Source organism: Cannabis sativa, chromosome 5 (genome assembly GCF_029168945.1).
Source record: "Cannabis sativa cultivar Pink pepper isolate KNU-18-1 chromosome 5, ASM2916894v1, whole genome shotgun sequence".
Lineage (NCBI taxonomy): Eukaryota > Viridiplantae > Streptophyta > Magnoliopsida > Rosales > Cannabaceae > Cannabis > Cannabis sativa.
This window is the reverse complement of record NC_083605.1, coordinates 5,979,785-6,004,276: the sequence shown is the minus strand read 5'-3', so window position 1 is coordinate 6,004,276 and position 24,492 is coordinate 5,979,785. Positions and strand designations below refer to the sequence as shown.

The 24,492-nt window shown below is 31.3% G+C and overlaps 5 protein-coding genes across 6 annotated transcripts; 3 read left to right on the top strand and 2 right to left on the bottom strand.

The window, feature by feature from the left end:
• The first annotated feature begins 1,108 nt into the window (after positions 1-1,108).
• Positions 1,109-3,968, top strand: LOC133037786 (uncharacterized). The gene is made up of 2 exons (XM_061115326.1): positions 1,109-2,934; positions 3,042-3,968. Exons 1-2 carry the CDS (start codon positions 2,698-2,700, stop codon positions 3,117-3,119), a joined length of 315 nt encoding a protein of 104 aa, XP_060971309.1. The 5' UTR covers positions 1,109-2,697; the 3' UTR covers positions 3,120-3,968.
• On the top strand, positions 3,968-6,001 carry LOC133037784 (uncharacterized). Its single transcript, XM_061115324.1, has 3 exons — positions 3,968-4,840; positions 4,948-5,286; positions 5,366-6,001. The coding sequence occupies exons 1-3, from the start codon at positions 4,097-4,099 to the stop codon at positions 5,606-5,608; spliced, it is 1,326 nt and encodes a 441-aa protein (XP_060971307.1). The 5' UTR covers positions 3,968-4,096; the 3' UTR covers positions 5,609-6,001.
• A 21-nt stretch (positions 6,002-6,022) lies between these two features.
• On the top strand, positions 6,023-7,094 carry LOC133037785 (uncharacterized). The gene is made up of 2 exons (XM_061115325.1): positions 6,023-6,230; positions 6,325-7,094. The coding sequence occupies exons 1-2, from the start codon at positions 6,138-6,140 to the stop codon at positions 6,625-6,627; spliced, it is 396 nt and encodes a 131-aa protein (XP_060971308.1). The 5' UTR covers positions 6,023-6,137; the 3' UTR covers positions 6,628-7,094.
• A 1,335-nt stretch (positions 7,095-8,429) lies between these two features.
• Positions 8,430-9,729, bottom strand: LOC133038109 (uncharacterized). The gene is made up of 3 exons (XM_061116159.1): positions 9,133-9,729; positions 8,793-9,009; positions 8,430-8,699 (listed from the first exon to the last, which is right to left on the bottom strand). The coding sequence occupies exons 1-3, from the start codon at positions 9,243-9,245 to the stop codon at positions 8,430-8,432; spliced, it is 600 nt and encodes a 199-aa protein (XP_060972142.1). The 5' UTR covers positions 9,246-9,729.
• A 12,000-nt stretch (positions 9,730-21,729) lies between these two features.
• Positions 21,730-24,492, bottom strand: LOC115717128 (plastid division protein PDV1). 2 transcript variants are annotated; one of them, XM_030646072.2, is made up of 2 exons: positions 23,962-24,492; positions 21,730-22,577 (listed from the first exon to the last, which is right to left on the bottom strand). In XM_030646072.2, exons 1-2 carry the CDS (start codon positions 24,277-24,279, stop codon positions 22,068-22,070), a joined length of 828 nt encoding a protein of 275 aa, XP_030501932.2. In that variant the 5' UTR covers positions 24,280-24,492; the 3' UTR covers positions 21,730-22,067. The 2 variants fall into 2 exon arrangements, with proteins under 2 accessions (XP_030501932.2, XP_060971310.1); XM_061115327.1 differs by having other exon boundaries at positions 21,730-22,568; positions 23,962-24,489.

Here is a 24,492-nt window from a genome sequence, read left to right as displayed (position 1 = left end):
GAAATTCTTAATTGTGTGATAGTTATAATTCTAAGAAAAAATGATAGATTCTCATGATTTGTGTGCTTAACTCATGATTAATTACTGTTCAAGCTTGATTTTTAAAATTTTTGCACATCATTTGAAATATCATATTTGCTAATGTTTAGAAAGATAAGTGCATGCTTGACTTTTAATTTAAAATCTCAACCACTCTAGAACTTGTTTGATAATTATTTGAGGCAAAATTGATGAATTACACATGATTTTGAGATATGATATAGGAAATTTAAAGCCTACCCTATTTGTTAAATCCCTAATTTTAGCCAATTTAAGCCTAAATGTTTGTTGACATCTTATTTTTTTAACCCTATACACTAACATTTGAGCCTAAAAAAATCTTTATTCATCCTTTTTCATACCATAGTATATTGATGTTTTATGTATTTGTAAAGGTGTGAGAGTTTTGTTGAGAGATATATATTCATGGTTATGTGATGATGAAGAAAATAATTACTATATTTTTTATAATAAATATTTGTAAGTTGTAAGTATTTCATTGAAAAAAAAAAAAACTAAAAAAATAATAAGAAATACGTCGAAAAATAAATGAATGTACTTGCAACAATTTAAGTGTGAAAAAATAATAAATTTTATGTTAAAAAAAAGATACAATGTTGAATTATTGAGGAGAGTGATTGGGGAATACAAATACAATATTAAAAATACAACTTTAAAGTGGAAATACCTTTTATTCCATTTTTTTTAAAAGGATAAAATGTGTACCTTTTATCCTATTTTTTCAAAAGAACCGGGATCAAAAGTTAACCTTTTATCTTAATTTTTATTTAGACTTTTTTTTATCTCACTTGCATATATCTCGGTTCTTATTTTAGCAAAAATAGGATTAAAATGCCCTAAAAATCGAGATTAAAGTCCTTTTTTTAGTAGTGTGGGAGAAACCTTAGGCACCCAGGCTAGCTTTCGGGATGCCGATTCGTCATTTCTTTGTTCTGAGGCTTCAGACTTGGACTCTTCTTTACTTGTTGGTTCAAAATACTAAAGGATGGTGACTTGGAAACAAATTTGGCAAAATCCAAATACTCATTTTGGAGCTCCTGGACCCATACCCTGACCATGAACCCGGACTCGGACTCCGGACCCTGACCTCAAACCCAGACCCAGATATGAACTCAAACGCAGACTCGGACCATGGACCCTAAACTCGGATCCAAACCCAGGACCCTAAACCCCGAACCCAGACCTGGACTTAGACCCCAAAACTAGACTCTGGACCCCGAAATCGGACTGCGTCCCAGACTCCAGACTAGAATAGCGACCCGAATATAGGACCTCGACCCAGACATAAACTGGCACCCAAACCCCAGACATCGGGTTTCTGTCTGAGTTTCCGGTCTGGGTTTAGGATCTTGGTCCGGGACATGTTCTAGGTTCGGGGTCTAGGTCCAAGTCCGAGTCTAAGTCGTGGTTGGGGTTGGGGTCAAATTTATTGTAAAGAATTTATAATTTTACACAGCCTATTAGTACAAGTCAATATCAAACTTAGTATTGTATTAAATAATACTAATATAATACAATTCAACACAATACTATACTATATACTAATATATCATGATGTACCAAATGAACCCTAAGAGAGTTATATTTATACTCCCATTAAAATTATATGTATACCTCAGTATTTTTAAAAATTAACTTAGATTAATTTTAAAGAATTACTCTTATTTTTCTCCACATTATTTTGTACTAAATTCAATTATTATTTTAATTTAATTTTCATGTTTTTTTTAAAAATATTTAGAATTATTTTTATTTATTTAATAAAATTTATATAATTTTTATTTTAAATTTTTTTCCTTAATATTTAAAATATATTTATTTATTTTATATATATTAAGAATATAAGAAGAAAAAAAATAAGAGAAAATAATATAAATTAAAGATATAGTTTCTATATAAAATAAAAATTAATAAATAAAATCATTTTGGGTGCAAATAAAACTCTCCTAATTAATATTAAAATTTTAATATTTACTAATAAATACCTAATATTTTAATATTGAAATTATTTCATCATATTTAATTTTATATTAGACTTTTATCATATTTAATTTGTATATAATTGATAAATAAAAATATATTAGAATATCAAGATTTTTTACATTGTCATGCATTTAGGTAGCATCTCTTCTCTACTATTTAAATTATATTACCAAAATTCTGATTTTATTTCTTTTACAATAAATTTTTATATACCATTCATAAACTTTCCTATTTCTTTCATTATATTCTATATTTTAATATAAATTTTTCATTTTTAATATGAAATGTTAAGAGATTTTTACACCTCATGTCAAAATTGACATGTTTTTTTACATTTTTATCAATACACGGTTTTTTAAACTTTTTAACTTTTACATTTTTCAATTTTACTTTTCAAAAAGTTTCATAATTACAATTTTACCTTTTCCCTTCTTCCTTACACACGTACACGCACGCCACCTCATAACTCCTTTTTTATTTTATTTTTTTGAATTTTTCATTTATCTGATTCTTCCACTCTTCAAACCGAGCTTCCCACGATCACCATTCTCAAGCCCTAACCCATTTCTTCTTCCCACGATCACCTTCTCCAAGCCCTCACCCACGTTTTCCTTAACCTACATTGTCATCCTCCACTATCTTTTTTCTATATAAATGGCAACCACTAGAAGTGGTTCGAAATCACCATCTCCGGCGAAGAAACTTTCTAAAAAATCGAAGAAGCCTCCAACTGTTACTTCCAAAGTCGAAGCTAAGATGGGGTTAAAAAAAATTGCTAAAAATTTAGTGGGTGATGTTCCAGAGACATCGGGCACTAAGAAAAGAGCCCTTCCAGTTAAGGCCGATGCTCATAAGCCTAAGAGAGCAAAAATTTCCAAGTCTGCACGCGATGTAAGTTTCTCTTTGTTGTTTTTAAATTTTTCTTTAGTTTTTTTCTGGTTGTTTTATTTGTGGTGTTACATTTGATGATTTAAAGTTTTCCCCATTTTTTGTTCTAGGTTTCCTCAGATTCTGATTTTGAGGATGAAGTGCATGCTGAGGACCAAAAGCCTAAAGTTAAATCGAAGGTAATTTAAAATTGCTTGGTTTCATTTTATTGTGTTAATTTTTACATGAGCTTTTTAGGTCACTGATTTAGGTGTTTATTAGGATGTTTTTATGTTTTTTTGTTGTTCTTTATGTATTTCTGTCATGTATTGTGGTTGATGTTATTTTGTTGTTTTTATTGAGTTGTTGTTTGGTTGTTGAAAAATTGCCCAGTTCAATTCGTATTTTCTTACAGTTTTGAATTGCTTTTCCCCATTGGTTGTTTATATGTTTATTGTGAATTTGTTTTCGGTTGTTTTACACAATATTAGTATTGAGAAGCATTTTACTAATTTCAATTGCAACAAGATCTTTCAGTGTTGTTTATTCTTTAGTTTTGTATATGTTTATTGTGAGTTTTTTCTCGGTTGTTTGTCACACTACTATTATCGACTACCATTTTCGAAATTTCATAACAACGAGCTTGTACAGTGTTGTTAATATTTTAGTTGTTTTTTCTGTTTATTGTTAGTATTTGTTTTTTTTTTATAAGTTGTGACACTGTTGTTACTGTATTTTTTTGAAAGTTGTTTATCTCTTACATTTATCATACTGTAAGGGTTTCATAAACGTTGTTTTTAGGTTTTTTATTGGTTGTATTTTGGTTACTACATTTTTATATCTTCATTGTTATTGTATCTAAGATTTGTTGCTTATGTTTTACTTTGTATTTCTTTTTTTTTTGCAGGTCCATGCTAGGACCTCAGAGAAGGTTGAAGGATTTGACTTACCAAAGAAAAATCCCCCTAAGGTGTCCTTTTTTTTAAAAAAAATTATTTTTATTATTTGTTTTCTGTTTTTGTTTTAGTTTTTTTTGTTTTTGTCCTGATTTATTTTGTTTCAATTGATACAGGAATGGGATTATATTTATGACCAGAAGAATCTCTTCATTGCGAAAGCCTTTTCGACTGCTACTTTCCAGGTGATAGAGAACATTAAGTCTTGTCTTTCAGATGTACAACTTGAAATGTTTTCCAAAACCTGTTTTGGACATTTCCTTAACCTTCCTGATTTTAAAGTTCAACCCCAAGTGTTTCATGGGTTGTTGCTCCGGGAGGTTCAGCAACCTAATGATGCTGAGTTATGGGTAATGATACGCGGTGTTAGGCTTAGGTTTAGCATTGAGGAGTTTGCTTTGATTACTGGGTTAGACTGTGAAGGTGACTGTAGTGTTTTAGATTTTAAGCAAGACGTTAATAGTCTTTGTGAAAAATATTGGCCAACTTCGTCCTCTATCACTAAGGAATCTGTTAGGGAATGTTTTACCACCAAGAGGTGGGGTGATTCTGATGAGGATGCTGTGAAGTTGGCAGTTTTGTATTTTGTGGAGTGGTTCTTGCTTAGTGGCACTAAGCATAAAAATGTACCTAAGTCTATTTTAGATGTTGTAGATAGTGGGAGGTACAATGAATTTGCTTGGGGCCGGAGTTCTTTTGAATTGACTATTTCCTCATTGAAGGGTAAGCTTGATAGTTGGGTTGAGGGTGTTAGGAAGGCAAGGAGTTCGGGAAAGAGGCCGAGTGTTTTTTACACTTTGATTGGTTGTCCTCATGTTCTTCAAATTTGGTTCTACGAGTGTTGTAAGTACATGAAAGGTAAGTACTGCCAAAAGGAAAACTCTCGTATTCCAAGGATCACTCAGTGGACATGCAATAGTCAGCCTACTTTCAAAGTTTTGAAGACTACTATTTTTGATGTTTCCAAAGATAAGGTATATCTGTTTGTTGTAATTTAGTTTTTCAGTAGTTGTTTTTATGTTGTTTTTCATTATTAATAATCTTCATAATTGAAATTTTCATTTTGTTGTTTTTTGATCAGCTGCAACTTTCAAATATGAGGCCCACGGCTGGTGAGTTCAAAGCTTTGAAACTGAGCAGTTTCAAGTTTGACACTGACTACAACTCTTACAAGAGTCTTCCTGTTCCCGAACAGCCAACTGTTGCTCAGAGTGACATTTCTGTCAAGCTTGATGCTTTTTCTGAGAAATTTGATGGGTTGGAGGTCAAGATCGATTTGTTGCATACTTCCCAGCAGAAGATTTCATCTGATTTGGTTGAGTTGAAAGAGTTTGTGTCTGCACAGTTTGTTTCTTTTGGTGCTCAGATGGCTTCAATGCAGACACAGTTTTCTACTGTTTTTGCCGATTCCTATGCCAAGGTATTTTAGTTTTTCAATAGTTATTTTTCGGTTTTTTTTAAGTTGTTTTATACTAATTTAAATTGTAATTTCAATATAGGACAAAGGCAGTGACTCTTCCAATGATGATGATGGAAGTGGTGATGAAGCAGATTTTGATTTAAATGAATCTGAAGAAACTGATGACAATGAAGAAGAGAATGTTATGGGTGATGAAGAAGGTGAGGGTAGTGAAGGTGAAGAGAAGGATGGTCAAGCTGATGAAGATTCTGACTCAAAAGAAAAAAATGATAAGGGCAGTGATGATGAATCCACTGATAGTGAGGAGAAGGTAGATAAGTAGACAACGTAACTAGGTTTTAGTTACTTTGTGTGGTTTATTTTGTTGTAAGTCAGTTTTAGGTAGTGGTCTTGTAATTCTATGTTCTTGTAATGTCTCTTGTTATGTTTTATTTATTTTTTTTTTAAAAAAAATTTGCAACTATTTTTCAGACTATTTATTTGTATTTATTATGTTATTTATATGGCTGTGTTTATAGATTATGTTGTTCGCAATTTATTGTTGGTCTTCTTATTTTACTTGTTGTTTTTATTTTGTTTTTAAGTTGTTATGTAGTTTTTTTTAGTTGTTGAAGTCTTTAACAAAAAATAACTTCACTTTTTTTCCATTTTCTTTTTCCTTTATTTTCTGTATCAAGAATTTCGTTGATTTCAATGACGGGCCTACTCAAATAGATGTTGAGGCTACTGTTCGATCCGTGTAAAAGCAGTTGAGATTATGGTAATGTTGCTTTTGTGTTGTTTTTTGGTTGTGTAAAGGTTGTTATTTTTTAACCATGCTCTAATTACTTTTTAATACCATATATAAACAGATGTCTTCAGATGGAATTGGTGGTGATTCTTGTAAACAGATTTCAGTTTCTGAAAATGTTGAGGTTACGGATCGTCGTCTTGTTTGTTTTGAGGTATATTTTTTTTTTGGTTGTTTTTTAGTTTCTTCATACTTTTTGTGTTTAACACTGTCTTTTTTCTTTCATTTTTGTGGAAAAAATATATTAGATGGGTGCAACAGGTCTCAATGTTGATTCTAACATTGAACTTGAAGATGACCCAATTCCCGTTGAAGAAACTCCTCTTGTTGACAAGAGGAAATCTAAGAAACCCATAGCGCTGACGTCTCCGTTTATGGAGTATGACTCTTCCATTTCTAGTTCTAAAGATGGTTCTGGTTATGGAGTTGTTAAGTATGTGGCTGGGTTGTGTCCTCTCGATGATAAGATTGGTGAAGATGTAGAACATAAAGACGAGAATGATTTTGACTTGTGGCTTGGTGAAGGACGCCGATCGAAGAAAGATCCGTAAGTGTTTATTTTCAGCATTTTTGTTGTGTTTTTGTATTTTTTGTTTTTTACTTTACTATTTATGTTTCAATTTTTTTTTTTAATGTTAGGCATGACAAAGACAAGGTTTACTTGAAGGGTAAGGATAAGATTGTTCCCCCTTTTCGTTTTGGCGTGGAAGATGTTGCAACCAAGATGTGGTTCCACAAGCTTGCATATCCTGGCCAATGTTTAACTAATTCTGTAAGTTAATTTATTTTTTCTTTTGATTTTTTTCAAAAATTTCAGTCTATAGTTTTCTTCATGTTGTTTGTTGGTTGTTTTTTAGTTGTTGAAATATAATTCATTTTCTGATTTTCGAACATTTCTCATTTTTTATTGTTTAGCATCTGGACATCATTTTTTACTATCTACGTAAAAAAGGAAAGTATGCAAAGGAACCAAAGGTTAAGTTCACAACCACCGATTGCTTATTCTTCAAAACCATTCATGCTTTGTATGAAAAATTTATTGCACAGAAAAAAAATCTTTCTTTGATAAGCACTTGACATGCCATTGCTGATTATATCAGAGGTAGAAAAATGTTATGTGGTTCCCCTTGGCATTTGTGCGATCATGTTTTGTTTATCATCCATATGGAGACTGAATCACATTGGATTCTTGGTCGATTGAATATTGAGGAAAGGCGTATGTACATGTACAACTCCTTGTCAACTGCTATGAAAGATAGTGCTGCTATCAAAGCTTGTCAGCCATTTGCGGTGTTGTTGCCCCACTTTTTTGCTTTGTTTGATGAGTTCAAAAAGGAAAACAAACCGGTTTGTTTAGACCCTTTCGAAGTTGTTAAGGTTGATGGTTTGCCTCAACAAACCTCGAAGTAAGTTGTTTTTATTTTTTATTTTCAAATGTTTTTAAAATTTTGTATGTTATTTTCCTTTTTTAAGTTTTTCTGCTGTTGTTTTTTGGTTGTTTTGCAAAGGATCGTGGTTGTTTCGTTGCATCGTTTGCCGAATACTTCATTGATATGAAACCGATTCCTCCCATATTTGATGTTGAGAAACACCGTGATAGGCTTGCTGTGTTGTTCTATAAGTATGCTCGCATGAAAGAATTGGATTTTATTGATAGTGAAGATGAGGCTCCTCCAAAGGGTCCAAAGAAGAATTTGTCTTAGTTATCTATTGGTTGTTGTTGGAAATACTACTTTTTTTATTTAGCTTTTGTTTTTTCTATTACCAGATTATGTTCATAATCATAGACAAGTTGTTGTTTCTATAATGTTTTTTTCTTTATTGGAATTGGTTTTTTATTTGTTCATATTTTTGGATTTTTAATTTTTATATTTACTTTAACTCATGACAGCATACTATTAACAACCTTATTACAACCATCTGACAAACAACTAAATTGCATTTTAATCACTTTATGTAGTTTTTTTTCCTTCTTATTAATTTCAACCTTCTTCCACTCATTTAATTATTTAGCTATAATATTTGATGTTCTTTTGTATATTAATGATAATAATACCAATTCCCTATTATCAATATCTCTCCACATAAAAAATCACAATAAAAAAATATATGTAACAAGCAATCGTAATATGCAGTATGTGTTTTCTAAATGTTTTAATATAGTTGTTTTTGGTTGATGTGTAGTTGTTTCCACTTCTATGCTGTAATTCTTCTGCAGGTCTTTTTGTTATGTCCATTTTGTCCACACTTGCCACACTTGTTTTGTTTCTTTGTTTCCCAAGCTGCTGCCATTCTTCTTTTCCTCGGCCTTCCAGACTTGATTCTCTCCTTTGGAGGCAACACTATGATGTCTTCAAAAAATTCTGGAAGTTCCCATTCTCTTACGTTTCCAATCGGGTATCTTTGTTTCTTCATATGTTTGCAGCCATACTTTTGATGTGTAGTATTGTGCACAGTAGTTGTATGTGTTTATGTTCAAGTCCTTCATGACGGCGACTGCATGGTTACATGGCATTTCATCTTTTTGAAATCTATTGCATGTGCACGTCTTCTCCTTCAAGTTTACTATTCTTGTTCTGTCTTCATCTATCACCTCAAACAGGTTTTGGTTTGCTGGTTTCACCTGCATGTTTTAAACCAACTTTAAAACAACCAAAAAACTATGCAAAAACAACTGTTTTCATTTTACTTTATGCGAACGATAATCTCAACTTACTGTTAGTCGCAATGACTGTACATAGTTCCCTATGAGTTTTTTCTCAGATGATGGTGTCAGCCTTGTTGTGCATTTTTGTGCCTCCTTTCTATTATTGTATGTCCACTCTTGCATTTGTGCCCTCAAGCACTCCATTAATGTTGTCACTGGTGTTTCCCTTGCTGCTAAATTTGCTGAGTTCAGTGCCTCAGCTATGTTTGATGTCATGGTAGAGTACCTATAATTTGGACAGTTTCTATCATAGTTCTACTTTTGAAAAAAAAAACTCAAACGCAACGCAAATACAACGCTTTAAATATCTGAATATATCATTAATTTTATCCTTCTTATTAGTTTTCACCTGTTGTTTTCTGAATGATACCTTGACCATTTTTCATGGCCAATTTTTTCCAGGTACGGTCTTATGCGCTTATCCAAGTTGTCTAGCTCCCTCATATGGAATTCAAACTCCATTTCTGTGTAAGCTTTTGCAGCTGCAAAGAATGGCACTCTGAAATGCTTTGCATTTTTTTTGAATTTTGTTTTGAGGTTCGACAAGAGGTGGAAGATGCAGTAGCCATGTGTTATTTCAGGGAACACTTTCCTAGTTGCTTTGATGATGCTTTCATGTCTGTCTGATATTAGGCATTGACATTCTCGAACCCCGAATGCTTCTTTTATTTTTTTTAAGAACCACTCCCACGATTTATCGTTCTCAGAATCAACTATGCAGTATGCTAGTGGAAAAATTTTCGATTATGCATCTTGTGTGTTGGCAGTGAGCAACGTGCCTCCATACGCGGCCTTTAGGAATGTACCGTCTACCACGATGATTGGTTTGCAGTTTGGCCAACCTTTTATAGCAGCATTCAATGCAACAAATGCATATTTGAAACTGTCATCATCATCTTTCTCTATGTCTATTAATGTTCCTGAATTTTAATCAAACAGGATTTTGTCAAACAACATGTACGCAACGAAATAACAACGCAAAAACAACTGTTTTTTCACAAATATTTTCGAACTAAAATTTTTTACTTTTTTTTACCTGATTTGTTTTCTGTAGCATGTACAGGTATCTAGGCAAGAGATTGTACGACTCTTTAGCATTTCCATGTAACTGGGTTTGTGCTCGCTCTTTACTACGCCATGCTTTCATGTAATTCATCTTTATTCTGTATTTGTCTTTCATTTCTGTCTTTATGTCTGCAGGGCTGCACTTTGTTTTCAGGTTCAAGAATTTTGGTTTTACAAAATCTGCTATCAACTTTGATGTAGCTTGTCGTTGATCTCCAAATCTTATTGTAACTGCACATGTGTGTTCTTCTTCGTAGCTCCTTATTATGAATGTTTCTGTGTTTCCATTTTTTGTAGCCTTTAAACTCCATTTGCAGTTTGTGTCCAAACACACTATGTTGTATTCTTTTGTGCAAGATTTCACTACTTTGTATTGAAATGTCTTCTTGATTGCAAAGTAGCATAGTGTACTTATCAATGTTTCTTTGTCCTTGTAAATTTGCCCCTTCTCTATTGTTTCATGTCGTTTGTCATTGATGATAATCATTTCTGTGTTGTCCACTTCCTCTTCTTCTTCCTGGTTGTTTTCGAGTTGCTGTACCATTTCTGCAGCCACAAGCTTTGCATAGTCGGTGAAGTCGAAATCTTCATCTAATGCTGTAGTTTTTTCTCTGTTGTTTTCTGGTTGTTGTATGGTTGATTCTGATGACACTGTTCCTGTTTCTAGGAAAAATGTATCAACTTCACCAGATCCCATCGTCTGCGCAGATAGTTGTTGCTTGGAAGTTGTTGCCGTGTTGTTTCCGGAGTTGCCGCAAGTCTTCTGTCTTTGCGTTGTTCTCATACGATTCCATGATCATATCGTTCCACACCATTGTTTGGTTAGGGGGTGCCGTGTTACTGGTTTTGTTCACACACAATGGGTACCTTGTGAAATCAACCTCCTTCGTTAATAGCTTTATGTAGAACAACAGACTTTTGTCATCCTTGATTTGTAGTGGTTGGCCTCCTTCCTTCAGTTGATATTTCAGTTGTAGTTGTGTTGATTCATGGTTGCATTGGAGTTCTTCCATCATTATTCTCATTAGTTCCTCAAAAGTGCACTTGGTCGAAATTAATTCTCCACTTGATTCATAATCAACATAGTTTTTGTGGTCATCCCAATGCCCATTGCTCTGCACCAATATTTGTAATGGTTCCGTTTCCTGAAATAATGTAAATTATTTACTTGGTTCAGTTTTTGTAGTTGCAAACAACTATTTTAATCTGTCAAAACAACCAATAAACAACTCTTTCCAGCAATAACTTATGCATCTAACACTTTCATCTGGCCGACTATTTATATAGGTTAAATCAACTATCAAACAACTATTTTAAAAGCCATCAGTAATTAATAACAATAGATTCATATTTTCTAGTTTGTAGATCCCAAACAACTATTATTCCACTGTAAAACAACTTGTAAACAATAGTTTTCAGAATAAAACACTGTAGCAACTATTTATATGCGTTAATATTTATTTTCATGCAAACCGTTGTTGTTTTTTTCTCAGCTTCATCAATATTTTATTATTATTTCAATTTAATCCGGTTTTCATCAATTAATATCAAATTTCTATTCATCTACACTAAAAGATGTTTTCACGTTCATGAAAAAATTTGTTTACCTTCAATTCTCCTTCTGATTCAATCATGTGTGAGTTTCTTTGATTTCCAGCTCTCCTTCTACTCGGTTCTTCTCCTCTGATCGCGATTTCTTTGTTCAATGATTGTTGTTTTTGAGTTTTTTTTGTACATCAATGGAGGTTTCCTGGTTTTTTTTTTCCTTTTCGTTTTTGATTTTGGATTTTCGGGATTCAGCTTGTTTCCTAGGAGTTCTACATTTTTTTAGATTTTGATTTTGCTGGTTTTGGAAGAAAGATGGTTGAGATTGGGTTGTTGGGGTTGGATCGCTGGGTCACGAAGAAGCTTGCGGCTGGGTCACGAAGAAGATGGTGTTTCTGTTTTGCTTAGCCGGCATTTTTGTAATTAACAACTTTCTAGTTTCTATTTTTGTTTATTTCCTTTTTTAGAGTCATAAATATAAATTTATTACATTTTTAGTTTATAATAGAAAAAATCTCAAATGTTAATATACTCATATACTTATAAATAAAAAATACCTTAAAATTAAAAAACACTAATAAAATAAATATAGAACAATGAATAGTGTTGCCGCACATGTTAAATAACACTAATCATTGCTGCACATGAATATTCGTTAGCTTTGGTGACGGCTATCACCAATGGGGAGGTGTATTTCAACAAGTTAGGAGCGTTGTTTGAAGATGTTATAGCTTTATTGTCTAAATTTCCGGGGGCAGTTTTGTCCCATGTGGCCCGCTCTGAGAATTTAGCGGCCCATGGCTTGGCAAAGCATGCTCTGCGGTTAGACGATGAGCTATCCTGGTTCGAGGAGGTTCCAGCGCCGGTGGCGGACGTGAGCGTCGTAAATTCATGAGTGATTTTAATCACTTTGTCAAAAAAAAAAAAAAAAAAAAAAAAATTTATGCAAAATAGAAATTTATTGAATGTCATATTTTTGATAAATTTATATTTTCTATTCTCCATTTAAAAAAGATACTATATTTAGAACATTTATTGGGAGTACTCCAATTATTTGTGCTCTCGGTCTTTTGTATCATGTCATACTCAAACTCATATCCTATTTTGTGATTCTAATTTAGAACATTGTGTCGTACTTGGGGTAAGGTTATATTTTTATTTGTGTCGTGTTGTATCTTCCAGACTCGTATTGATTTCATATCGAAACCGAAAAATCCAATCAGTATTTACCGCTCGTGAAAATTAATTTTTTTTCTTGTAATTATTGACATATTTGATGCTTAAATAAACCAAAGAGAAAGAGATTCCATGTTGGAAAATTTACTATATGTAGTTGAAATGTTAGGAGATTGATATAAATACATATAAAGAGTTGAATAATAATGATGAATAAGGTGGAGCTATAAAGGGTCCGGCGGAGAAGTGAGTTGGGTACTTGTACAGTACTTTTTTTTGCAGGCTTTATAAAAGTGATGAAGATTGAAGAGGAAGAAAACACTCAATTCAAAAATTAAGTCAAGCTTAGCCGTTGTAATATGAGAAATGCTAAAAGGCACCAGTGCCAAGCACTTTCTTACGTGTCAATATTGTTATTGGTCTAATTAAGTATTGGGTTCCATATAGTTTAATGTAATAGATTTTAGGAAGTATCGCAAGGCAACACGTTTTAAGGGTACTAGGCACCATTAGTACTCAATAACAATGCTCGTTGTAATATTGCATACATATTTGCAAGTGGCAAAATTGTGTTTTATTATATAATGTCTGTCTGTAAACTGGCAAACCTTCTGAAAATACCAATTAATGAACAACGACAACACTTATTGTTATTGTTATTACTTCATTTCATTTCCTTTGCTTTCATTCTTTCAACATTTTTGGTCCCCACTTTCATTGCGGCCGTTACACATATCAATATATATATATTTTTGATTAAATACACATATCAATATATTAAATTTCAAGTCAATGTTTCTTTTTTTTTTAACCAGATACTTCCATTTAAAATTCACAAGTGCACCTAGTAAAAATGAAACAAAATAAAGCCAAAAATGTTACTTTCACTCTTTGTGTAAATAGTGGCAAAAATAGATTTTAATTATATTACAAATACACTCACGAGTCACCACATTTTGTTTAGGGAAAATAATATTTTCGACATTATCTTTTGTAAAAGTTATTGATTAAACTCTTTGTTTTGTTAAATAACAAAATAGATTTTGTATTTTTTAAAATTGTAAAAATAAGACCCCTGAACTTAATCAATATTTTTCAAATATAACCAATTTAAAGACAATTCCTAATATGAACAGATACAGAAAATATAACAAATTTTGTCATAGATCGAATTATGATTAGGTTTTATTTTGACAAAAAAAATCAGTTCAAGGTCCTACTTGTACCATTTTAAAAAATATAAGATTAATTTTGTCATTTAACAAAATAGAAGTCTAATTAGTAACTTTTACAAAACATATGATCCAAAATCGTATTTAATTGTCTATTTAAAATATACTTAATGATGTTTTATTTGCAATTAGTTTAATTAATTGATTAATTAATTTTTTTTTTCTCTCTTGTCGGCTAATCAAATTTAAGAGTGTGCGAGTAATATATATAAACAATTACAAAGCATAGATTACACTATTTCTCAAAAGATATGATTTCATACCAAATGCTCTTAAATGGGCCTAATCAAATCCTAATGTTTTTTAGGTGTGTTAATTGTGTATTTCTAATTCTAAATCATATAATTAATTATTCAATGTATCAGTAAAGCTTCATAAAGACACCTTCAAAAAAAAAAAAAAAAAAAAATCTGATAGAGCAGGATTTTATTTTACATTGCGCTCCACCAAATTATGCTTAATTAGTGGCAATCATGACTTTTTGTTATAGCTGAGAGATCTTATCAAATGGGTTGACCAATCTTAATTGTGGACCTTAATAACCCATGTTCCTATGTACGAAACAGTCGAGTCCAGTTCCCCTAACGGGCCCACAAAATCGACCACGTTTTGAGTTTTGCTAAAAGAGTAGGCCCATGGGCCCATGAGGGCCCAATCTGAGATAGAGGTAGTGGAGTATGTTGGGGTACACGTGAAAGACGTATGGGACTACTACTGCCACCCAATTTGGTATGTATGCTCGTTTCTTGTTTTACACGTGGCAATGATGAGGAACAGTCAGCATGTCTAATCAGATGACACGTAGCAGTGTGGGGGTGTATCTAACGGTGGAAATGAGTGAGTGGAGGTTTGGTGGGGTCTCATTTGAATTCACCTACCGACAAAGACTCAGAGGATTGTTATGGGAAGGAATGTTAGAAATTAAGGTGGTGGACTATTTATTTTACTATTTAATAAATTGTTAGTAGTGTTGGACTATTAAGTACTTATCTACAACAAAATCATTTCTCTGGATTTCTACTTGTATCTTTCATTCAAACCCTTCTTCAGCTCTTCTATTTTTATTTTTCTAAAAAAAGAAATTAATAAATTAATTTGTTATGCCATTCCTCTTCATCATTTACTCGTTTGAAAAAAAAAAAAAATTCAAAAAACATTTTGAGGATTTGTTGATATTTTGACCTCTGTAAAAGGAGGGGTAGGAAGCATTTATAATGTTTTTAATGAAAAAAAAAATATTCAATAGGATGGAAAATAGAAAAATATATTAATTAGATTGGCATTCTAAAGTAAACAAAACAAGAGTTGTTAAAAAAGAGAGTAATATGTACATATATACAGTAAAAATGTACATGTAATGTGTATATTTAGAACAAAATATAGGGAGCTATAGAATAGAAATTAAATGAGCACATAATAATAATAGTAATAATAATGATAATTTATAGTTTATAATTTTGGATCACAACTGCCACATGCTTCTGTCCCTCTCAAACACTGTCATGTTGGGTCTTCAATATACACTTGTTGTACATGCTTCGAATGGTGGCAACCAAATTAAAGAAAAAAAAAATCCAACATTTTTATAGTGTTTCAATCCAAATATAACCTTTTGTTTTACCAAATAATTAAGATTCAAATTCTCCTTGGTGTGCAAAGTTAGGGTTAAAATGACAATAATTGTTGACCTTGCTCTTAGATAATTAAACTGAGAAGAACGAATGATAATTGTTAAATAAAATTAAGCAATAAGAACACAGAGATTTATAGAAGTTTGACCCTATAATTATAGTAATAGTCTACTTCCCTTTTTATTGTATTACTTGTAAGAAACGAAACAAAAAGTTATTGATCTCTCTCTTGAAAGCTTATAAAATTAGCATAAGAGCTCTCTTTAATCTCTTGAATAACTGATTTCACATCCTTAAATAGTGAAATAACTCCACTATTTATAGAAACACTCGTTAGGTTTCCCAAAACAAATAAGAGATAAATGGAAAACTTGTTTACTTTCCTAAAATAGATCAAACTAAAATGGAAACTAGGAAGTTTTACCCTTATTCCCACTGAATCAGGAATGTGATCGAGATTTGAATGCTTGAATATTTATGGAAAGTAGCTCTGAAGATATATTCTAGTCGCATTTGCTCTGGCCAGTGTATGCGAACTGGCTGCAAAGTTGATGTTGGTCAAACAATGTAATATATCATGTTCGAATATTCCAATTTATTCTTCAAACGATGTTTGTGAATGATAAATCAGCTTGGACGACATATCATGAAGCTTACCGCTCATCCAGATTATAAAATGTTCTCAACTTTTACTCATCTAAATAAGTGTCACACGTCACCTTGTATAAAAATTGCAATTACAATGATGTATGTCATAGTTAAATACATATATAAAGACGACTACTTTAGTACGATATCTTCCTAATCATATATACTGCTTTAGTAAAAAGAATATTGTAAATTTTAGGTATTTTTTAAGATTATTTTTATTATGTTACTCTATTTGCATTAGTTTTGGGTGCCAATTTATTGTGTGTATATTTTAAGTACTAAGTAATCTTTTTATAAAAACACATAAAAAAGCTGGTAGAAAGTTGCCTAGGGTTTTTCTCTAGGTTTTCCTTAGTCTGTCGTCACTGATTTTAACCCCTTATTCTATAGATTGATCTTTCATTAGGGGTCCTTGATGTTGATTAAGTACTTTTTCTCCTTTATTCTATAGTTTGAATAAATGATGTCTCTTTTATCTATTTTTATTATATCTTTGCTAATTATTATTGATAAGTGTCATCTGTCACATGTTCATTCAAGATTTAAATTTAATTTTTTCTTATATTATTTTGATATTTCACAGTTGAGAGCTTATAAATTATTTAATTGAAGATGTTGATAAAATCTTTGTATTACTTATTGTAAATAACATAGACATAATTAGTTTTTTTTTTTTTTTTTTTTGATTTAGCAATATATATTTACATATAATAAACTAAATCTGGTTTATGTATTAATAAAAATTCCATTTTACCATTAAAAAAACAAAAGCTTAAAGTGTAAAGGGATATAAATACAGTAAATTATAGAGTGATGTGTACTCATATTATGCATGCTAATTGGTAATGCCTTTTATCTTTTGTGTATGTGAAAGATCAAAGTCTAAATGAGAAAGACAATAAAGGATATATAGAAACAAATCCCATTTTCAATACACTTAAAAAAAAAAGTTCCCATTTTCAATATTAATGCTTTTCACATGTATTTATATAATATATATTATGTATATGAATTATGAAAATGATGAGAACAATTCATATATAATACAAATAATTTGAACAAAAGACAAATTAATACATTTAATATAAAACTTTTTCTCATATGTTGCCTTTTAATTATACATACAAAATCATAGCTAAGATATTTATATTAATAATATGCCTACATTAATATATAATAAAAGTTGTATATAATATACACACGCCCCATAAACACGGCAGAAAAAGTATAGTATTTAATTAAAAATATACAACCTGTGGAATATAATTTATAAACATATACTTACATATATACTTTATTATTATTTTTTTAAAATGGTAAAATTATCAATTAAACTAGTAGGGAGAGTGTGAAGGACCTACACCATGTTTAGTTGACATTCTTTAGTTTAAACACAAAAATCTCTAATAACCTACTTTTTAGATAAAAGTTAGGGTAAAATTAAGAAAGGATGTTTTTATCTTTAATTAATTGTCTTCTCAATTCTCATTTCTTCCAAAGAAGAGATATCAACTTGTATTGATTTTTATTGGTTGTTTATATCATTCATGCACCAATAGAGATCAAGTCAAAAGGGAAAACCTTTTGTTTTTTCCCAACAGATAATCGGATTATGAGGCTAATAATAATAGAGATTTTGGGTTTTGTCTCTAATTTTTATTTTATTAAAAGCAGAGCCAAAAAAGTAATAACAACTTTCCGACATTTCTTAGGTCATATTGTAGTTTTGTAATTTGGCATTATATCCTCTTAATGCTAATATCTACTTAAGCAATTTGACCTTAATAATTACTTTAGTTAATTTACTGGTAATCGTAATTATTTGGTGTTAAAGAGAGTAGTACCATATATATAAATTTTTTTTGAACAGAGTACCATATATATAATTAGTTTGATGTGACATGTATTTATTTATTTACATTATATAGATGTCAGGTGCAGTGAAAACTGACCGATTGAGACGTGTTGTGATTATATATCATGGGAAAGCAAAAAGAATTTCCCTAGTTTATATGGGATTTTGGCCCCCATATTTGCACTGCTCCTTTTGTGGGTTATTATTATTTGACTGGATTTCCATTCAAACTTATTTGGCTATAAAAATGCAAAATACTACTTTTACTCGTGTGACTACGACTTCAAATCTCTCTGTGTGTGTATGAACAAATAATAATAATAATAATAATAATAATAATAATAATAACAACTAACTATATATCATGTGTGGTGGAATCCCACGTAAAGTAATAAGGTGTGATTTGTATAGTCACTACTAAATAGGATGTAGTGTTTTTACTATCCTATCTGTCTGCTTTAGTACTTTTCTGCTTGTATTTATTAGATTTCAAGAAAAAAAAGTTAAGTTGAAACCAACTTGATAAGATCTACCCATCCAAAGTTACCAAAATAGATATATACAACCATTGAGTAACTTTTTAGGGTTTTCTTTTTATTAAGAAAAAAATAATTAGATATCATGGTCATTACATAGAAGGTTCTTCGGGATAGAAGAGACCGAGATATCACCAAATCTCAAATGAGCAAAAGCCCACTTGGCCACGTTATGAGCCGCAAAATTACATGTTCTATTGACATAAAAAAAATTACAACTGAAAAACGAAAGAGAAGAACTAATACAAAAAAAAAAAAAAGCGATAATTTTCAAGAGCTCAATGAGGATCCTTCCCACTAAGCGCCTTGATCACTACACTCGAGTCGTTCTCCACAATAACAAATTTGGCACCAATGTCCAGTGTCACCGAAATAGCCGAGCAGCAGACCGTAGCTTCTCCACACAATGCATCAGAGAATCCGTATGAATTTGAATTACTCTGCCCAAGTGATTCCTAGCCACAATTGCAGCACACATGCTATCTAACCCACTCTGATATCACAGTTCAGTTTAATCCAATCTTTAACAGGAGTTAATACTATTATTTTATATATTTTTCTGTCTTAATATATTTTTTCTAGTACCTAGCTATAGGTTACTATGTGTGTCCTAGCATTGGTCACATTGTTGATTTTACTACATTAATGTAGATAACTTTTCTAATATTAATTAATTTATCACATGAGGCTATATTGTAGTGAGTGACTCCTTAATACGGAATTAATGTAAAAGTGGATTTATTATCAAGACACGTATTTAATTTTGAATTATTTTGTTGCATATTTACTGTTTTGTTGTGAAATTTTATAACATACAATTATACCTATATTTTACATTGTCTTGCTATACACTAGCTAGGGACTCTATATTCATGAATATTTGTAATATTAACTTCATTGGTTTATACAATTCTTACATATTCTTTCCCTCCAAACCCACCATGTCTTCAATTATTAAAAACTCTATTAACTAAGTTTCCTTTTTCTGCTAAAAAAAAAGCATGGTGGTCATAAATGGAGTAAACAATTATTATAGATCAACTAACATAAAACCTTCTGTTAAAAATAACTTCTCTAGTTGCTATTTTTGACTTTTTAGCCACAAATAATAACGAAATAACTTCTTATATTATATATATAAAAGAAAAATGCTAACCCATGACATTTTATTATTGTAATATTGTCACAAATAATGAAATGATGTTACATTTTTGCTTATTTCTTTTAGTAGTACTTTTTTTTTTATAGTTTTACAAATAACTCAAAACTGAAAAGTATAGTCTAAAATTTTAAGAGAAGCCCTAAAATGAAAAATAACACTAACAAATAATTCATGACAATGTCACTCTGTCTGAGTCTAATTAATATATAAGCACCATTTGATGTAGTTCGTAGATTAATAACTCCACTATAGTGTTCTTAATTAAAATTATGTTAAAAATGTGTTGAGTAGTTGCAACTTACAAACAAAATTTAAGGTAATTGCAATAAAAATTTGTACAGCATATTCTTATTTGAAAAATATTATTTTGTTTTTCTTACTATTTCAAAAATACTATTCGTTTTAATTAAGTATACTTGATTTTGAAAATATTATTTAGTTTATTCTTGAGTTTTTTGAACCTATGTTATCTCATTATCTGTTTACCAAGTACTTTAATTAACAGATTCACTGTTGGTGGTTCAAGCCCTTGATCGTAATGTTGAAATGCAATCTGTTTTTGGTTCTATTATTATTGACTGTCTTAATTTGCTTAATTCTTTGGTCAAATATGTTTATGTCTGTTATGTTAAGCGATCTGCTAACAATACTGCTCATTGTCTGGCTCGCGGTGCTTGTTATTGGTCAGATTGTACTTTTGTTAGTAGCAATGTTCCTAATGCTATTAACACCGCTATAATTGCCAATTTGGCTTTTCTATCTTAATGAAGTTATCTACTTCCATTCAAAAATTAACAAATTAATTTTCGGAACCCAATGTTGTATTCATAGGTTTAATTAAGACTATAAAAATGAAATATGAAATATGGTTGGAGGTGATAAAAATACACTCTTATTTCATAAATCAGCTAATTAAGAAAACAAATAAAAGTTTTTAAAAATAATATTTTAATTGTTAAAATATATTTAAACTACAACTTTAAAATGAATGAAATTAAAGAATTTTTTAATAAATACCCAAAATGAGAAATATTACAAAAATACATATCTGCATTACTTCTTCAAGAATTGGAAATTTTCTTTGGAATGTTGTTTTTTACATCATTTTGGCAATAATGTTATACTTTGTTTATATATTATTTTCATGAAGAATATAATCAGAAAAAACACATATAAAAGTAGATCAGTCTGTAAATATAATATATATATAATATATATATATATATTAAAGAAAATTAAATCAAAATCCATTTTATCAATTAAATTCATAAATGTTCATAGAAAACTCTGTTTAATACTAAAATTAATAATTTGTTTGAATACATTTCAAAAAGTTGAATTTGGTTTTTTGTTTTTATTGGTTAGGTGTAAATCCCAGTTATAAAAGAATTAAAGAAAGAAAGAAATAACACTATTTCAAAACTATCACTTTTATACCCAAGTCCAACCAAAAGCTAAGAAAAAAAAGGAAAATTTACAAAAATACTAGAATTTAGGTTAATTTTTACAAACAATACGGAATTTTTTTTAAAAATACTGTATTTTTATAAAACAACAGTGACACACAAAACAAAACAACTAAACAGCAGTAGAACAACTATAAAAATAATTGTAGAACAACAGTGAAAACTTAACATAGTACACAATATGTTTTTTAAAAAAATTTCGCCCCACAATATAAAAATATAAAAGTAAAAAAAATTAGAAATTTCGTGGTGTAATTATTCAGAGAAAAAATATTGTTCAAAGCCTATCCTATTCTCAGCATTACACTGGGCTTGGAAAGCTATTACCCTACACTCCTGAACCCAGTTTCGATTTTTGATCTAACATATCTCTCTTTCTTGTTTTTAATGATTTTTTTTTTTTTTTCAAAATGAGTGGAAAACTATTTTTTTCTTTTTCCCATAAGATATGTTTTTTGAAACTGTTACCATAAGAAACAACTTTTTCTATAACTTTAACCAAAAGAACCATAAAAATGCAAATTTCCATATGTTTACCCATATTATAAGGTTGAAGCAAGATTAATAATATCACACTAGTGTAACAAAAAAAAAATAATAAATAAATAATATCACACTAGTGTAAAATTGATAAGGAATGTAGATCAATTCACAAACAGATAGGATCAATCAGCCCTTGTTATATACAGATTAAGCTTCGAGTGACAATAGGAAAAGAGGTTAATAATCTGTATACTTCAAGAAAACAAGCAACAAGACTCTTTTTCCTGTATAAGGAAAACCTAAAGAAACACTAATAAAAGAAAAATATAAGGCTTGATAAGCATTCTCGAATGATGCATCAATTGCTCTTTTTAACTCTCGTGTTAAAAAATATAAATGCAACGTACAAAACTTTTTCTTCTTCTTTATGGGGTCTTGCTATTGTCATGATATATTTGACTAAAGCAGGTACTACAATCACTTTAACCCCTAGCCAATAGAACATCCAAGTTGCTCAAACTATCGTGTGACGGGGAAGCTTGGAGTCGGGATGCTTTTCTCACCCTTCGGTGGACAATATCTTCATGCTTCTGATTGTCTTCCCTGTGTGCTACTTGTTGCATTTGCAGCAATGCAATCATGCTAATTGCAACCAGCGCTGTGTTTCCCAAAATACCACCGAAACACTCCAATTTAAGGGTTTTCTTCACTAAATTAAAACTTGAAATGAAGAAGTTATACAAGAGGTTAGACCTCTTTCTTTCATGGCTTTCCAACTTCTCACCGGATGGACTGAATGGAGAACCATAATGTTTTTCGGGAGAGACAAATTGATTAGCTTCTTGGACATCTCCCACGAAAGCAAGAGCTTCTTCAATAACTTTGTACTTCTTTCCATGGTGTTCAGCCAGTCTCATTGCAAGAACAATACGGCTTTGCTCTAACTGTGCAAGGGCAGCATCTCTCTCAACTCGTTGCTGTGCCTGTACAGTCTGAAGATCGGATTAAAGAAAATGAGCTTAGTGGGGAAAATGCTAGATATAGCATGAATTTTTCAAAATGCAAGAGAGCTTTAAAGGCATAAAGGAAGTGCATAATAAAACTCAGAAGTAGCATTTTCTCATGAGCTTTTGGCTCTTGGTCTTAGGAACTTTGTGCAAATGAAATGAGCACACATTAGAACATGTGTAGCAGACCTTAACTGAATTGAATTAAGGGTTACATTGAGCCGCAACCATCATGCTGTTATTATGTGTAGAATGGCTGGAATGTTAGCAGGGGTGATTTTGGTTGTTAAATTATAATTATATAATTGTCAGGTGGGGTGGGGTGAAGAAAGGGGTATCAGATGTGTGAGTGATGGTGAGCTCTGTTTTCTAGAGAGGTTTCCAGGTCCCTCGAAGAACCTGGGTGTTATCTGTGTGTTGTTCCAATATTAGCAATACTATTCCATATTTAACCTACTGTGTTCAAATGTGTGAGTGATGGTCTCTGTTTTCTCTGGATTTCATTCCTGCCTCCAAGAAATTGCAGAAAGAAGTCCAGTTTGATAATCCTTGCCATCAATATTCTCACTTGATCTATCAACTAATATTTTTTAATTCAAGCACAAACAAAATGGGAAGACTTTTCCTTCCTCTTTTAATTAAAAGAATCAAAGTTTGACAGTCCTATCTCAAACTGCCCCGCATGAAGCCGGGAATTGAACTTTAGATTTTGCCCTAGTTGAGAAATGAGAATCTTAAATGTGATACCTTGCTTCTCTAAGTCTCTAACCACCCTCAAGGATGACAGAACAACAAGATTTATCATCCTCATGCCAACAAAGCTAACATGTTTAAAACATAAAACAAAAGTAATCTGTAGTTCTCATAAGATGTTTTCAACTCTTGAAACCATTAAAACTACACCGAAAATGTGGCATTTTGAGGTTTCTGAGTTCCCTCATTATCACTGATTTAGATAAATAAGTACTTTCTTCTTCTTCTATATATAATCATGGATTCCCTCAATTGTTTAATTTCACAAATGTTTATGACAAAATCAATTGTGCCACTGAAACTTCAACACTTGCAATCTTCAAACCTAAAAACAGAGTCTTCCTATAGCCGATACAGATTAGTTGCTTTAAAGTGAAGCTTTAGCTTGCGTGATTACAAACTCATGTCCTCTGTACTAAATTTTGAAGAATTCCACAGATATGTAAACACAAATTGCAAACCATATCAGAGTCTACCTATTCCATGCTCAATTTCTTTATCAACCGAAGAGAAATTAAACAAAAACAGCGAAACCACACATTTATACTATCATTTCATGCGATTTTCTTAGAAGACAAACAAAAAACCAAAAGAAACTAAAAAAAGGAGAACTCACATGGAGAATTTCGAGCTGTTCCTCGAGGTTCTCGAGTGCGGTTCGAATGGCATTGAGACTCTTGGCTTCCCGAATAGCGGAATCGTCATCGTGGTGGAAACGAAAGTCCTTGACGAAAACAAAACCTCGGTGACCGGGAAGGGCGTCGTTGGGGGAGGCAGCAGAGGGTTTCTTCGTGTCGGAGTTTCTGTGAGTTTGAATGGAGTTGAGGAAGTGAGTTCGAGAGATGGAGTGAATGGCGTCGCTAAGCTTATCGTGTAAGTCCCAGATCTTCTCCAGGACAGCTTCGATTTCGTCAATCTCCATTTCCCATTTCATTTGAGAAATTTTCTCTTTCGTTATTTTCTTTTCTTTTCTTTTCTAGGGCTTTCTTTCTTTTGTTTTCTTTTTCCCACTCACTGCCAATTCCTTCAAAATAAATAAATAAATAAAAAAGAAAAGAAAATGAAAATACATGGCGTGTGCCCAGTCTCCGACAACGTGACACGTCACTGTTCATTTTCTTTTTCTTTCTTTTTAATATAATTTTAT